Source organism: Notamacropus eugenii, chromosome X (assembly GCF_028372415.1).
Source record: "Notamacropus eugenii isolate mMacEug1 chromosome X, mMacEug1.pri_v2, whole genome shotgun sequence".
Taxonomy (NCBI): Eukaryota; Metazoa; Chordata; class Mammalia; order Diprotodontia; family Macropodidae; genus Notamacropus; species Notamacropus eugenii.
The window spans coordinates 78,945,021-78,961,205 of NC_092879.1; the positions used below are offsets into that span (position 1 = coordinate 78,945,021).

A 16,185-nucleotide genomic window follows, 5' to 3' on the forward strand; every position below is an offset into this window, starting at 1 on the left:
CAGGGACGGCTGCAGGTACATGTCCCACAACAGTACATACATCATCTGAGGACGAAAATTTGGAGAAGGCTGTTATTGGGTTGGCCATAACAAACTCTTAAATTAATAGGAGAGTTGGAAGGATAATGTCATTGACAGTATTAAAGAAATGGGTGCAGATGTATGTGGATATATAATGTATATATAAATATATATGTATATGTATAAATATACCCTAGACAAACCAGCCAACTTCTATTTGCCTCAGGCTACTTCTTAGGACTAGTTGAAATCCTAGATTGGTTAAGATATGTGTCAATGGAGAGATTTCCACAAGGGGAGTTCTCTACATGGACAAAATCACATGAATTCATGAATTCACACTTACATATGCATACATGTATATGGGCATTTTGGGGTTGAATACACTAAGCAACTCCTTCTGTGGAGTCAGAAGGAGACATTTGTGAATTTTAAGGGGTCAAACCTGGCTTTGATGACAACATGCATGAATACTTAGAAGGAGTATTTGATTTTTGAAATGATGAAGGCAGACACCTACCACACTGATCTTTCCTGTATTTAATCATGCAACTCAATTCCATAGTGCCAAGTCACAAAGTACTGTGTGCTTGGGGACGAGTTGGCATTTACCTGTGTCAGGTCTAGGTAATGCCATCTGGTACTCAGGAAGCCAAGTCTTTTCGACAGTGAGTTGCCATCTGGTGCCTGCTAATAGAACAATTGGGTAACATGCCCAACTGGCCTGAATGCTCAGTAAATGGCATCCAGGAAATTCTGAGGCTCCTGATTAACAAGAGTGGGGCAGCTTTGGGAGGATGGCAGGCATCCTAGGCCGATGGCACTGTACACATTCTACATGGGGAGTGTGCAGACTCTCAGAGCAACTAGATACAAAAATTGCAGGAGCTTACCTGGACTTTTCCTGTTTTATGAAACATAATGAATTGAAACACATTATGAAGGCAGTGATGAGGGTAGCATATTCCGGCAACACTTTATCTAGCCCAGTTCTCAAACTTCACCAGCACAGTGTGAATCCTACTGATATTTGCCATTTGTAGTGATCAAGAATTCCCATTAAGAGTCTAATCTTTTATAATAGTTATACTTTTGTTTCTGGACTTAAATTAAATAATAATTTATTGGACTTCAAGTTATTGAATTAATCTTCCACAGTTTTCCCCCTGTCCCACCCCAGATATTTTGGTAAGAAGGTGGAAGGAGAGCAACAATTTATACGACATGATTACATGCTAGTAAGCACTTCTCTAGTTCAATCTCTGACTTAAATGAAATTTTCACAGGGGTCCAAGAATAATTCCTCACACTCATGCAGGCTCAAACTGGTTTTTCATGTCCATGTTCAATTCTAAGCCTGCTTTCCTGAGTACAAGTGCATGTGGATTACAAGGAAAGGAGAAGAGAGAGAGAGGGAGGCCACAAAAACCAGGCTAGTCAAGTTTGATCGTGTTGACAGGTAGTGTTGAAATACCTTTATTTTTTTTTTTTTTTGCATTCTTGGTTCCCTGCTCAAAGCTACTGTTCAAAATAAGACTCTTCTACAAAACAAAAGAAAAACAGAATCTCTCCAAAATTAGACATTTAAGTATTTCATGGCTGTACTGCTAAAAATTAAATAAAGCTTTTCCCATAGAGCTTCCTCAGTTTACAAAACCCCCCAAACCCCAAACACTAAGCTTTGAAATCCCGTATTTCTTTTCATCCTAAATTGTAGCCATTCTATCATGTCCATCCTTCACAGAATCTGTCTGCTTCCCTCAATTTGTTTTTCCAACTTAAGGGTATCAGGCAACAAAATGCAGCTATCTTGAAATGCACACCTGTTAGGCAGCCCAAAGGCTGCAGCATAGGTTGCCCCCCCCCATTCTCCCCCCCTCCCCAAATCACAAACTGTCGGAGGCATTTTTCTCTGATAAAGAAGACAAACTGAATGAGGTATCATCAGGCTCTGGCGAGGCATGATGGAAATCCAGCTCTTCTAATTCAGGAGGTAAATCTGACAGCAGGGCCTGGGTCACAAAAAAAAATCAATTTTTTTGGATTAGTATATAGACAGATTCTCCTAGGTTTATGTTAAAATTTGCAAGTGTCTCATTTTGATTTATTCCTAGGGATTTAGGGAAAGAATCCTCTGTCTGCATGGTTCTTTGGTGACAATATAACAAATTCCTTATCTGGAAGGGAAATTTTCATCAACAGTTTAATAATTATAAAGCAGGAGACACTGAGGGGCACAGATCATGCAGGAGAGGTACTCTGGACAAAGGGGAAACCAGGAGGGAAGATGAGTAACCACTCTCCAACAAGCACTTTAGAGAGCTTTAGGCATCTCCAGTTCATCACGACTAGTGCAGCAGGTCTGATAATCACCATGAAAGAGTCAGAAAATTGTGGGTCTTATTAAACTCTGCCAGTACCAGTTATGCTCTCCATCACTGAGACAATCTCCACTTCACCGTGAGCTATTTTGCATGTTGGTATGAGAACAAGTGCCCTTAGCAAAATGGAATGGGACAGACTAAAGAGTCCCAGACCTCTCCTTGAGTCACGGCCCAATCCACAGGTGACTGGGCAACCTCCCGGGACATAACCATATTGGCGAATCCAGATGGCTAAATGATCCATCTGTACCGATGTGTGGCAAATGAGCTGCTTGAGCAGACCACCAGGGACTCACCTCTGCCACTGGCCAATTGCTTTGGCAGGATGTACAGAACTGGTGTCTGCCCACTCCAAAGAAATGGCCTTTATCTGGCTGGCTTGTACAAGGCCATCTTGCCATTAGGGCTTAGAAATTGAGAGGCCATTTGGCCACTCCCTCAACTGAAAACAGTGTAGTAGATTTAAGCAATTTCTAGTTCTTAGTTGGGGTCTTGGGTACAGACTAAGAAATGTGAACAAATGAAATAAAGGACATGTGTGAAGACACAAGATCTTCTGATGAAATAGGGCAGGATGCATTTCCTTCTTTTAAAATGTAAAGTACATTTTAACCTACCATACCAAAGACTAGAAACACACTCCTTGGACAAGCTGTGTAACAGGGACAGCCGAGTTACTTTAAGACCTATGGGGAAACAAGGCTTTCATTACCGAAGCAGGGCTGCCATTTCTTTTGCTCAGTTTAAAAGGCTGAACTTCTGGCTGAAATGGAGAATATTGATACAGAAAGGTCATCTCCAAAGTGCTACGTGGCTTCTCAGATGCTGTATCCCAGTAATGGGATGCAGAGGCTTTCATCTCCGGTATGTTGGTTAACCTCTAACCAAGGTCAGATACAAGGAAGTCATTACTGGCACTGGCTAGACAGAATCTGTGCAAAATAAACGATTGGACTTAGTTCAATTTGTAATTGCCAAGCATCCTCATTAAGGAAGGCAAACCACTGCAACAGACACTAACGAGACCTTTTGTTAAGATTTTCAGGAGATATAGCAGGGGCCAAAAGGACGTGAGGCAACTGCATTATCAAATCTAGGAATGATAATTTCAAGTCTGGGAAGAGGATTATGTATTTGTTCAACACTGAACTACCCATGGCTGACTAATGTCGGTGTCTTGTGAAGTATGAAGACTTGGGTCTCAGAGGCAACATGTCTCTTGATTTATATTTATTTATGTATGGGTATGTGTATGTATATAGAAAACAAATAAAACTGAGTGCTGAGGCATAAAGTTAACTAAGAAGTGGTGACTGTCAAGGTCTTACTACGACCTTGGCTTTTAATATGAACACCCTGAACAAACCTTTGGGTTACTTTGATGGCTTGTGTTGTACAGCAAAGAAAGTAAACAGTTGACTTCAGTGACTACTGGTTGCCCTTCAACTGCTATAGGCCTTGGGAGCAGAGACAAGTGGACTCTAACCAAACTAGTACCATATCAGTGTCTACAACGTTAATGGGAAGCCAGGGTGGAGGGGGATGGAGGTGTGGGGGGATGCAAACTTTGGGACAGTAATTGCTCTTTACCCTTCCTGTAAGGTGGGGGAATCAAAGTCCAGGAAAGAGAGATCACTGGCTAAGCGCTCTCTCTCTCTCTCTCTCTCTCTCTCTCTCTCTCTCTCTCTCCCTCCCACCCCACCCCTCTCACGCACACACACAATATGTAAGTTTCCTTGATGTCTTCTGTTTTTCACAGGTTCCACATTCCTGCTATCCATTCCCTCATGCCACCCACACCCCAACCTGTGAACTAAGAAAAACCAGGTAACACAGCTGATCCTGTCTGAGAGAGCATGCAGCAGTTAGTAGCCATGGTCTCTGACCTCTTTACCAAGAAGACAGAAAGGGGTTTTATCATCTCTCTTTAGTAACCATTTTCCTCTTTTCTTCTGGATAGATTTTAGCGATGTCTTTTATTTTTATATCAAAATCATTTCCAAATATCCTTCCCCTCCATACCAGGAACTGAACTATCCCTTGCAATGATGAAAACTGGCTAAGTAAAAACAACCAGTACGGTAGCTGTGGCTGACAATGTCTTTAACAGTCTGGGGCAATGTTATGGTGCTCAGTCATCCCTGGGGATTAAAAACCTAGGCTACCTGCAATTTCCCCTACCCCAATGGTTCTCCAACTTTTTCAGCCCCTGAACACACTGCTGGGGCAAAACAATTTATAGCTCACCTACCCTTCCTGTTTCTCGTTGTCACAGCAAAGACAAGCAAACAAGCCAACAGGATTCATAGGAAAGTGATACTGCCTTCAATGACACGCTAACAAGATTATAGCCGATTTCAAGATTATTAAATGTCAAATTTATTCATTCCTTCCAGGAACAGAACTATAGTCATGTAACAATCAAAACGCTAACAAGACAAGAGATCAGCCCTTAGGCCACCTGAAGACCACGGCAGACCACACTGGAAGAATCCAAGACCAGCCACCAGCCACCAAAAGAGGTCATTGTTCATTATGCAGGTATCCACTATCATAGTGGGGTATCTATCATCACCATGTTTCTATACCTCTAGCTCCCCTACCAGAGAAACAAAACAAAGGGAGAAAGCCCAGCTCACTTGAGTTCATTCTGTTACTAACAACTTGTTCACACTGCTTGCAAAACACCTTCCATAGTCTGGATCCTCCAAGTCCAAGAGCTGGGTATTATTACTATGTCCATTTTACATATGAGGAAATGAAAACCCTGAGAAGTCAGGTGACTTGCCCAGAATCCCAGAGCTAGTGTCTGAGGTCTATGTAGTCATTGCAGCATAGAATCTGGGCCACAGAAGCATTTCTACTAGCTTCCTGGTTTTTTTTTTCCTTTTTAAACTAAAAAGGAATTTGTGGGTTGTTCGTGGATTTCAAATGCCACTGGTAATTCCAAATTGACCGCATAATTGAATCATGGTACTACAGTCTTAGAGTCCAAGACCACATTCCAAAGGCCAGTCTTAGGACTGGGTCAAATTTTGTTCTTTATAATTATTCAAAATGTATAATACCTCTGGGCCCACACTCTAAAGTACCACAATTAGTCCTTAGAGCCTATACTTTAGATTTCTGAGAATGAAGGGATTGCAAAATCCCACACTACATACATTCAGTTGAGAACAATGCCCTCGAACCATGTTGACAGTGGTAATCAACAGCTGACTGAACTGAGGCTGTGGGCAGGTGGAGGAGGGGATGAAGACTGGCTGGAGTCTCATGAGTGAGTTAAGTCTTTCGCCTTGGGCTTCAGAGCTGAGGTTTCCTCTAGAACATATAAAGAACTGAAGAGAAGCTTGGATCACTAGAGTTCAACATCTACAGAACTTGTAGCTACTGAGGTCAAAGTCTCACTCTGCCCCACAATAAGCAAAGCACTTTGTTTTTCTGGGTCTCAATCTCCTCATCTGTAAAATGAAGAGGTTGGACTAGGTGGCATCTAAGGGATATTTTTCACTCTACGGCTATGATCATGCGCTCCTCTACTGCTTTGGGATGGACCTAAGTGTGGCCCTGCCTTAGGGCAAAGATCCAAACTGGCTGAGCTCTTTTGGAGGACATTCCCTGAGAAATGCTTCTTCTCTGCCTCTTGAGCCACTAATGTATGGTCTATGTTCTGTCCCAGATTAGTGATATAGCACATGGCAACATTTAGCTTTGTTTCAGTGGAAATGAATTTGAGGAAAATTCATCCTATCAAGATTAAGAAATTACTAGAAAAAAAATAAAAGAGGGCAAAGGTCTTCATCCTGACAGTCAAAATAGGAAAAAGGCAGTGGTGGCCATTGATGTGGAGAATGGCTAAACATCAGAATGTAATGGAAAGTTACTTTGCTCTAAAAAACAAAAAAGGAGGCAGTTTGGTATAGGCAGAGGACTATGCCTATGGTTGGGAAGACCTAGACTTAAAACTCATCTCAGACACTTACATTTTTTTATGTTTAAAAAAAATAATTGTATGTTTCTCTCCCTATTCCAAGACATAACACTTGATCTTTTAAATGGAAGAATTGAACATTCTACTGCAATGAAAAAAGATGATGATGGTCACCAGGCATTTCCCAAAATCCTTTGCTGTTTATTTTGTGAGGAGTTTTAATGAGCAGAAGGCATACACTTCCATGAACTCTAGACTAGACCTATAGGTAAGTGAGGCCCAGGCCTGGAACCCTCTTCCTCCACAGTCTCTGAATTGGCCAATACTCTCATGAACTGCATCCTGGCAAGTGCCCTACCCAAGGCTAACTTCTCCCCCTCAGAATATTCTGGGTCGGTTGCCCTTGGCCCCGGGATGCTTTGTGTTTAAGGATGTCCCATGATTCTTTCCCAAAGGCAAGGATACTAATTGATCAAATGTGCTGGTCTGCCATCTTGTTTTTCCACTAACAGATTGTGTCCAAAGCATGATGATGGAATGAAGAAAATTGTATTCCTGGGGTGGGTGGTAGGGAGAGGAAGAAGGAAAATTACAGGATAAGAGTCCTTGCTTTAGTGCAAAAACAGAATGAAGAAGAGACGTGACAAAATATATAGAAAAGTCGTAGTGTGTTGCACTTGTCATCACGGTGCACAGCAGCCTCCCAGTCTCCTCTCCGACTTACCTGCTGTTGTTCTTTATCATCTGCTTTCATGGCTAGGATCAAGCTTCTCACAAATGCCTGGAGTTTAAAGTACTTTTGTTTCTGAATCTCCAGCTCATTTTCCATGAATCTGACTTCTTCATTCTGCAGGCCAAGAGACAAACAGCCCCAACAACATTAGCATATGTGAAAGGTGGAAATTCTCAAATCTATCAAAGCAAAGGGACAAAGGAGAAAGTCTAGTTCTAACAGGGGAGAATATAATGAAGTCTGTTGAATTATTCCAGTGCTCAAAGGTTGGCCGTTAATAGAATTGCCGTAGAAAACATCCCTCTGGGTAAAGATGATCAAGTCTGAGTTTGCAAGGTCAAAAATCCTGCCACAAGGTAACAGAGGAGGAAAAAAACCTCAACAATACATGAAGCAATTCCTTTCCTGGAGAATTTTCCAAAGCCTAATCAGCACTTAGATTAGGATTAACAATAGACAGACCCCCATTAACTGAGAGCTAGGAGGGCTCATTGATAAAATGGGGTGCTGGGAATAGCTAGATATGACAGCCTCTCAAAAGGTGGCCTGGAAAGCACAAAGGAGATTGTGAGGACTGCTTTGGGGGCCTGTACATAATCTTGATGCCTAGACCTTCTCATAAAACAAACGGGGTCCCAAATTCTCCTAAACACTCACATCAGTGGGGTAGAAGGTGGCCAAGGATCTCACTGGGAGTCAGGATGCTTCCATTCTAAACCTGGCCTGTGTGATCTTGAGCAAGTCACTTCCTTAGAGCCTCCACCTTTCTCATTTGTATAACAGGCACCACACCTGCCCTGGTGGAGCAGAGGACCCTGGTTCTAATCCTGGTTCAACCACTTCTGATCTGTGTGGCCTTGGCCAAGCCTCTTAATTCAACAAACATTTTTTGATTGAACCCATCCTATATACCAGGCATTGAGAATACAAAGACAAAAAGAAATATTTGACGTTGGTCTAGATGGCATCCCAAGGCCATTTCCAACTTTTGATTCCATATAGTTGTTGAGACATCAAATTAAATAATGGACATGAAAGTGTTTTGGAGGAAAATGAATTAAAAACAGAAGCTGGTATTTATTACTCTCTAGTTAAAGTGCATCAGGGACACATACTTGGCTTAGGCAACTCAGACCAAACAATTAGAGAAAATGAGAACTGGAAGGGCCCTTAGAAATCATCTCTAAGCCCTCTCATTGTATAGAGGAGGAAACTGAGACCCAGGGAATCAAAGTAACTTGCCCAAGGTCAAAGAGCTAGAAAATCAAACAGTACCTGATTTCAAACTCCAAACTTCTGACTCTAACTCCTGGGCTTTTACTTGCATATCATGACATGCCAGATGAGAGAGAAATATGGTCAATTTGATGAAGATAGAAGCCTAGTGTGGTGGTCTCAACCAGTACAGGAGATTAGCAAGGGCTTCTAACAGTGTTCACTGAGAGGCAGAGTCAAGATGGCAGAGTAAAAGTAGAGACCCAGGTGAACTCTCCCCAAATCGCTTCTAAACAACTTTAAAATAATACCTCAAATCAAATTCCAGAGTGGCAAAATCAACAAAAGGTTAGGATAAAGCACATTTCCAGTGCAAGACAACTTAGGAGGTTGGCAGGAAAGCTCTGCTAACCACGGTGGTGGTTGGATCTGGGGCACAGTGCAGTGTGTGCATTAGGAAAACCAGCAGTGGGCCTTGGGGGTAGCTGCACTGGCAGTAACAACCTGTCAAAAGGAGATTACAGGAGACCCTTTACTGGCACTGGGTACATAACTCTTGCATTGCTCATGTGCTGTTTTGGATCTCAGCCCCAGGATAAGGAGAAACACTAGCTCACTAGCACTTATGGTCAGAGGAGAACAGGGACTCTGGTTATAGTTCCAGGGTGGAGAAAAGAGTTCGTGGTTGCTCATGGGGGAGCAGGAGTTCTAGTCTTAGGTCCAAGACAGAAAGGAGCACTGAAGCTTGTGATTGCAAGAGAGCAGGAACAGGGTCATAATGAACAAAAGCACTTGGAGCGGCAGGGGAGCAGGGACCCTGGTCACAATTCCAGGGCAAAGAAAAGTGCTAGTAGTCTATCACATACCAGAGCATAGGCAAGGAGAGCAGTGACAACACTTCTTCTTAGATGATACCATCTTGGAAGAACTGAAAACTTATAGATCCCCAGAACTAGCTCTCAAAAACCTGAAGCTTGGGACAGTACCCCCTCTACCCTATGAGCAGAGCCCAAATTTAACATAAAGTTAAAAGTCAAGGGTAAAAAAAATGAGCAATGAACAACAAAAAAGAACCTGACCATAGAAAGTTACTATGGTGACAAGGAAGATCAAGACACTAACTCGGAACAAGACAACAAAGTCAAAACAGCTGCATGCAAAGCTTTAAAGAAAAATGTGAATTGGTGACAGGACCCAAAGGAATTCCTGGAAGAGCTCAAAAAGGACTTAAAAAATCAAATAAGAGAGGTAGAGGAAAAATTGAGAAAAGAAATGAGTGATATAAGACAATATGAAAATAGAGTCAACAGGTTGATAAAGGAGGCACAAAAATCTACTGAACAGAAGGACTCCTTAAAAAGAATAACTGGACAAGTGGGAAAGGATGTATAAAATCTCACTGAAGAAAAAGATTCCATAAAAATTAGAACTGGACAAGTGGAAGCTGATGATTCCATGAGACGTGAAGAAATAATAAAACACAATCAAAAGAATGAAACAATAGAAGAAAACTCTCATTGGAAAAATCAACTGACCTAGAAAACAAACTGAGGAGAGATAATTTAAGAATTACTGAACCATCTGAAAGCTATGATTAAAAAAAGAGCCTAGGCATGATATTTCAAGAAATTATCAAGTAAAACTGCCCCAGTGGGTAAAATAAAAATGGAAAGAATCACCTGCTAATCACCTCCTGAAAGAGATCCCAAAATGAAAACTCCCAGAAATATTATAGCCAAATTTTAGAGCTCACAGTTCAAGGAAAAAATATTGCAAGCAGCAAGAAAGAAACAATTCAAATATTGTGGAGCAACAGTCAGGATAACACAAGATTTAGCAGTTTCTGCATTAAAAGATCAGAGGGTTTAGAATGAGATATTCCAGAGAACAAGAGAGCTAGGATTACAACTAAGAATAACGGGCCCAGAAAAACTGAGTCTAATTCTTCAGGGTAAAAATGGATATTTGATGAAATAGAGGACTTTCAAGCATTCCTGATGAAAAGACCAGAACTGAAAAGAAAATTTGACTTTCAAATACAAGACTCAAGAGAAGAATATGAAAGTAAACATGAGAGAGAAATCATAAGGGATTCAATAAATTTAAATTGCTTATATTCCTACACAAGAAGAAAATACTTGTAACTCCTAAGAACTTTGTCATTGATAAGGTAGTTAGAAGACATAGACAAGGGGCACAGGAATGAGTTGACTATGATATGATGATTTTTAAAAAATTAGGGGATGATAAAGAAAGATGCATTGGCAGAAGTGGGGAGCGTAAGGTAGACTTGGGGCAATTATCTCACATTAAAGAGGTGTGAAGGGAAAAGCTTTTATAGTGCAGGGGAAGATGGAGGAGGGGACAATACTTGAACCTTACTCTCACTGGAATTGGCTCAAAGAAGGAATAATGTACACACTCAGGTATAGAAATCCATCTTGCCCTACAGGAAAACAGAAGGAAGGGAATAAGAGACAGGAAGAATGATAAAGGGAAAGGTGGATGGGGGAAGGCAGGGGTCAGAAACAAAACAGACTTCTGAGGAGGGAGAGGGTGAAAGGAGACCAAGAGAAGGATAAAAAGTGGGGAAAAATGGGATAGAGGGAAATACACAGAAATCATAACTGAACGGGAATGGGATGAACTTACCCATAAAGCAGAAGCAGATAGCAGAGTGGATTTAAAAACCAGAACCTGACAATATGTTGTTTATAAGAAATATACTTGAAGCAGAGAGACACACATAGAGTAAAGGTAAGAGGCTGGAGCAGAATCTATTATACTTCAGCTGAAGTAAAAAAAAAAAGTAGAGGTAACAATCATGATCTCAGACAAAGCAAAAGTAAAAATACATCTAATTAAAAGAGATCATCAGGGAAACTACATTTTGCTAAAGGGTACTTTCGCTAAAAGGTAGTCAGTGAAGTAACAGTAATATTAAACATATATACATCAAATGGTATAGTATTCAAATTCTTAAAGGAAAAGTTAAATGAGTTACAAGAGGAAATAAAACATTAGAACTGTATTAGTCAGGGACTTCAACTTTCCCTTCTCGGAAGTAGATAAATCTAACCATAAAATAAACAAGAAAGAAATTAAGGAGATGAATAGAATTTTGTAAGAGTTAGTGACAGAACTCTGGAGAAAACTGAATGGGAACAGAAAGGGAATATACCTTTTTCTCAGCAGTACATGACACTTACACAAAAACTGACCCTGTATCATGTATGTAGAAAATCCAATGTAGAAAATCCAAAATATTAAATGTAAACTTTTCAGAGCATAATGCAATACAATTATACTCAATAAAGAGTCATGGAAACATATTAAAAATTAATTAGAAACTAAATAATCTAATCCTAAATAATGAGTGAGTCAAATGATTTGTTAATCAAAGAAACAATTTCATTAAAGACATTGACAACAATGAGACAACATATCAAACTTTATGGGGTACAGCCAAAGCAGTACTTAGGGGAAAATTTATATCTCTAAACATTTATATCAATAAAATAAAGAGCACATCAATGAACTGGGCATGTAACTAAAACAATTAGAAAAAGAACAAATTAAAAATGACCAATTAAACACCAAAATGGAAATCCTGAAAACTCAAAGGAGAGATTAATAAAATTCAAAGTAAGAAAACCATTGAACTAATAAATAAAACTAGGAATTAGTTTTGTGAAAAAATCCATGAAATAGATAAAACATTAGTTAGTTTGATTTTAAAAAAAAAGAAAGAAGAAAACCTAATTAACAATATGAAAAATGAAATGGGTGAATTCACCACCAATGAAGAGGAAATTAAAGCAATTATTGGCAGCTATTTTGCCCAAGTATATGCCAATAAATCTAACAATCTAAGTGAAATTGATGAATGTTTATAAAAATATAAATTGCCCAGATTAGCAGGAGAGGAAATACAACATTTAAAGAACTATTTCAGAAAAAATAAATTGAACAAGCTATCAATGAGCTCCCTAAGAAAAAATCCCCAGGACTTCATAGATTCACGCAACATTTGAAGAACAATTAATTCTAATACTATATAATCAATATCTAATATTATATAATACTAATCTAATACTATAAAATTAATTCTAATACTATATAAACTATTTGAAAAATAGGCAAAGAAAGAGTCCTACCACCATTCCTTTTAAAACACAAATATGGTGCTGATACCTAGACCAGGAAAAGCAAAAACAGAGGAAGAAAACTATAGAACAATTTCCTCAATGAATATTGATGCAAAAAACTTAAATAAATTAGTAGCAAGGAGATTATAGCAAAATATCCTGCAGATCATACACTAAGACCAGCTAGGATTTTTACTAGGAATACAGGGCTGGTTTAATATTAGGAAATCTATCAATATAACTATATCAATAAGTAAAACAACAAAAACCATATTACCTCAACAGACGTAAAAAAAGCTTTTGATTAAAGACAGCACTCATTCCTATTAAAAACACTTGAAAGCATAGGAATAAATAGAACTTTCCTTAAAGTGATAAGTGGAATCTATCTAAAACCATCAGCAAGAATTATCTCTAATGGGGAGAAGCTAGAAGACTTACCAATAAGATCAGATCAGAGGTGAAGCAGGGATGCCTATTATCACCACTATTACTGAATATTGTACTAGAAACACTAGCTATAGCAATAAGAGAAGAAAAATAAATTGAAGGAATTGGAACAGGCGATGAGGAAACAAAACTATCACTTTTTGTAGATGATGTTTTGAGAATCCTAGAAAATCAACTAAAAAACTATTTGAAAACTAGTGACAAAAATTCCTGAGAAAATTGAAAAACAGTTGGACAGAAGCTAGGTATAGACCAAAATCTCACACTGTATACCAAGATATAGCCAAAATGGGTACATGATTTAGACATAAAGGGTAATATAAGCAAATTAGAGGAGCATGGAATATTTTGCCAGTCAGATTTATGAATAAAAGAAGAATTTATGATCAAACAAGAGATAGAGAGCATTATGGGATATAAAATGGATTATTTTGATTACATTAAATTAAAAAGTTTTTGCACAAACAAAAGCAGTTCAGCCAAGATTAGAAGGAAAGCAGAAAACTGGGAAAACAATTTTAGAGCAAGTTTTTCTGATAAAGAGTTCATTTCTTAAGTATATAGAGAACTGAGTTAAATTTATAAGAGTACGTGTCATTCCCTAATTGAGAAATGGTCAAAGGATATGAACAGGCAGTTTTCAGAAGGAGAAATCAAAGCTATCTATAGCCAAATGAAATAAAAAAAGCTCCAAATCACCACTGATAAGAGAAATGCAAATTAAAACAACTCTGAGGTATCACCTTATGCCTATGAGATTAGCTAATATGACAGAAAAGGAAAATGACAAATGAAGGGGATGTGAAAAACTGGGACACAAATGCACCGCTGATGGAGTTGTGAACTGATCTAACCACTAAGGAGAGCAATTTGGAATTGTTCCTAAAAGACTGCATGCCCTTTGACCCAGCAATACCACTAATAAGTCTGTATCCCAAAGAGATACAAAAAGGAAAAGGACCTATATGTACAAAAATACTTATAGAACAATTTGGAATTATGTCCAAACGGTTATAAAACTGTACATGCCATTTGACCCAGAAGTATTACTACTAGGTCTATCCCAAAGGGAAAAAAATCAGCTTTTTACAAAAAAAATATTTATAGCAGCTATTTTTTTGTGGTGGCAAGGAATTAGAAACTGAGTGGATGTCCATCAACTGGGGAATGACTGAGTAAGTTGCGTTTTATGATCGTGATGGAATAATATTTTGCTATAAGAAATGATGGGCAGGATGCTCTCAGAAAATATGTTAAGATTTGTATAATCTGATGCAAAGTGAAATGAGCAGAACCAGGAGAACGTTGTACACATTAACAGCAATACTATAAGGGGGACTGCCTGTGAATAACTTAGGTATTCTCAGCAGTACAATGACCCAAGACAATTCTAAAAGACTTACGATGAAAACTGCTGTCCACCTCCAGAGAAAGAATCAATGGAGTGTGAGTGCAGCTAAAAGCATACTTATTAACTTTTTAAATTTTTCTTATTTTTTTGGTCTGTGTTTTCTTTCACAATATGACTAATATGTTTTGCATGACTGCACATGTATGATCTATATCATATTGCTTGCCTTTTGGAGGAAGAGGGAGGAGAGGGAGGGAAGGAGAGTATTTGGAACTCAAAACTTTTAAAAATATTTGTTAATTTTTTTACATGTAATTGAAAAAATAAATAAGAAAATTTTTTAAAATAATGTTGATAAAGAGTTATATAAAAACATGCTAACAATGAGAGCTTCTTGTCATTTTGGCTGTCTTGACTGAGGTGGCCAAGAAAAAATCACATCCAGTGCACAAAATGTGTAGGTGACACCATTTACCACACTGCCTCTGGGATCTGCCTTTGCAGACAGCTTGATCAGAAATAAATCATTTGTACAAACGCAGTTCCTTATCAAGAGGCATTTTGTATTGACAAGCAGGTTTACTACAAGCTTGGCAATAAAATTGCCCATGTTCTGCTTCTAGCAGGCTGGCCTCATTTAAGGCCTCCAGCCTTTATTAGTAGTAGTTGTCAAGGCAGCAGTATTAGTAAAGTGCTACCCAGGAAGACTTTTTTCTATAAAGCATCATTATCTCCCATTTGGTCCTTATGCAGTCCTTTCCTAGCTGCACTCACAATCCATTAGAGATCACTTTTAAAAAATTAATTCATGCTTACAAAGGTCATAGAGTTATCTCTGCAGATTCAGGTCCTTTATTTTTCAGACAAATTCTAAGGAGTCATGTAGTGTTATGATAACATAAACAGCTTTGAAATCATCTTGTAGACCCTTCCATGGTCCACTCTTTGCAAATATACTGACCATTTTCTAGATTATCTGTAATTTGTTACGTGTAGCCCGAGTAATTTCCAGGGAAAAGGAGGGGCTTATGGGAGGCACTGAAAAAAGAGCACTGACTGAGTTACCCACACCACAATGAGCTCATTTGTCTTGCTGCTAAATCCACTCAATTAGATGGAAGCTCTTATCCGACAGGATGACTTATAGGAAGCATTCGAGGATCCTTGCAGAGGAAGGGAGGCAGCTAATGGCACAGTGGACAGATTGCCAGTCCTTAAGGAAGGAAGACCTAAGTTACAATCAGCTTCAGACACTTACTTACTGTGTGATCCTGGACAAGTCCCTTAATATCGGTCTGCCTCAGTTTTTTCAGCTATAAAATGGGGATAAAAACAGTATTTATCCCCTAGGGGTGTTGTGAGGATCAAATGGAAATAATATTTTGAAAGTGCTTAGCAGCGCCTGGCACAGAGGAGGCCCTTATAAATGCTTGCTTTCTTCCATCCTTGCTGAATCTATCAGTGAGCCTGCTTATAGCTGCCAAAGTTGAGGTCGTTTTTCTGACCCAGACAAACGGGCCTCAGGGCCTTTGCCCACCACCGTGCATCACACAAGGACTTGGTCTGGGCTTGGCACTCTTTCACAATATGGGTTTCCAAAGCTACGACCCAGTCGGAAGCTTCCAAATGTCTACAATCAGTATCAATGGATAGCAACAAGAGAATATACAAAGAAGGTATTCTTTCCATTCGCAACATGGAATCACAAGAATAACATGTAGATTCAACCCAATGCTCGAGGGGGAAAAAAAAACCAAACCACTCAGTAATTTATAATTAACACCAAACAGAAAAGCTGAATTGATTTCATAGTGACTCGTATTTGCATCATAGCACTGCAGAGGTTGGGGGCGGAGAGTGGGGAGGAGGGAGGTGGATCCTTCCCAAGATGACATTCTACTACATAAATCAACGTTAAACTAAAAAAAAGAAAAAACACTTGTCTAGAGGAG

General features: G+C 39.1%; 1 protein-coding gene across 4 annotated transcripts in view; it reads right to left on the reverse strand.

Moving 5' to 3' along the window:
- Window positions 1–1,468: 1,468 nt before the first annotated feature.
- HDX (highly divergent homeobox) overlaps window positions 1,469–16,185 on the reverse strand; it is a 102,092-nt gene continuing 87,375 nt past the window's right edge. For all 4 annotated transcript variants that reach the window (XR_011971234.1, XM_072626897.1, XM_072626898.1 and 1 more), the window contains 2 exons: window positions 7,061–7,183; window positions 1,469–2,033 (listed from right to left, as the gene is read on the reverse strand). Coding sequence is in view for 3 of the 4 variants with exons in the window: in XM_072626897.1 (XP_072482998.1) it covers window positions 1,908–2,033; window positions 7,061–7,183 (249 nt within the window). In the remaining variant the exon portion in view is untranslated. The remainder of the gene's footprint in view (window positions 2,034–7,060; window positions 7,184–16,185) is intronic.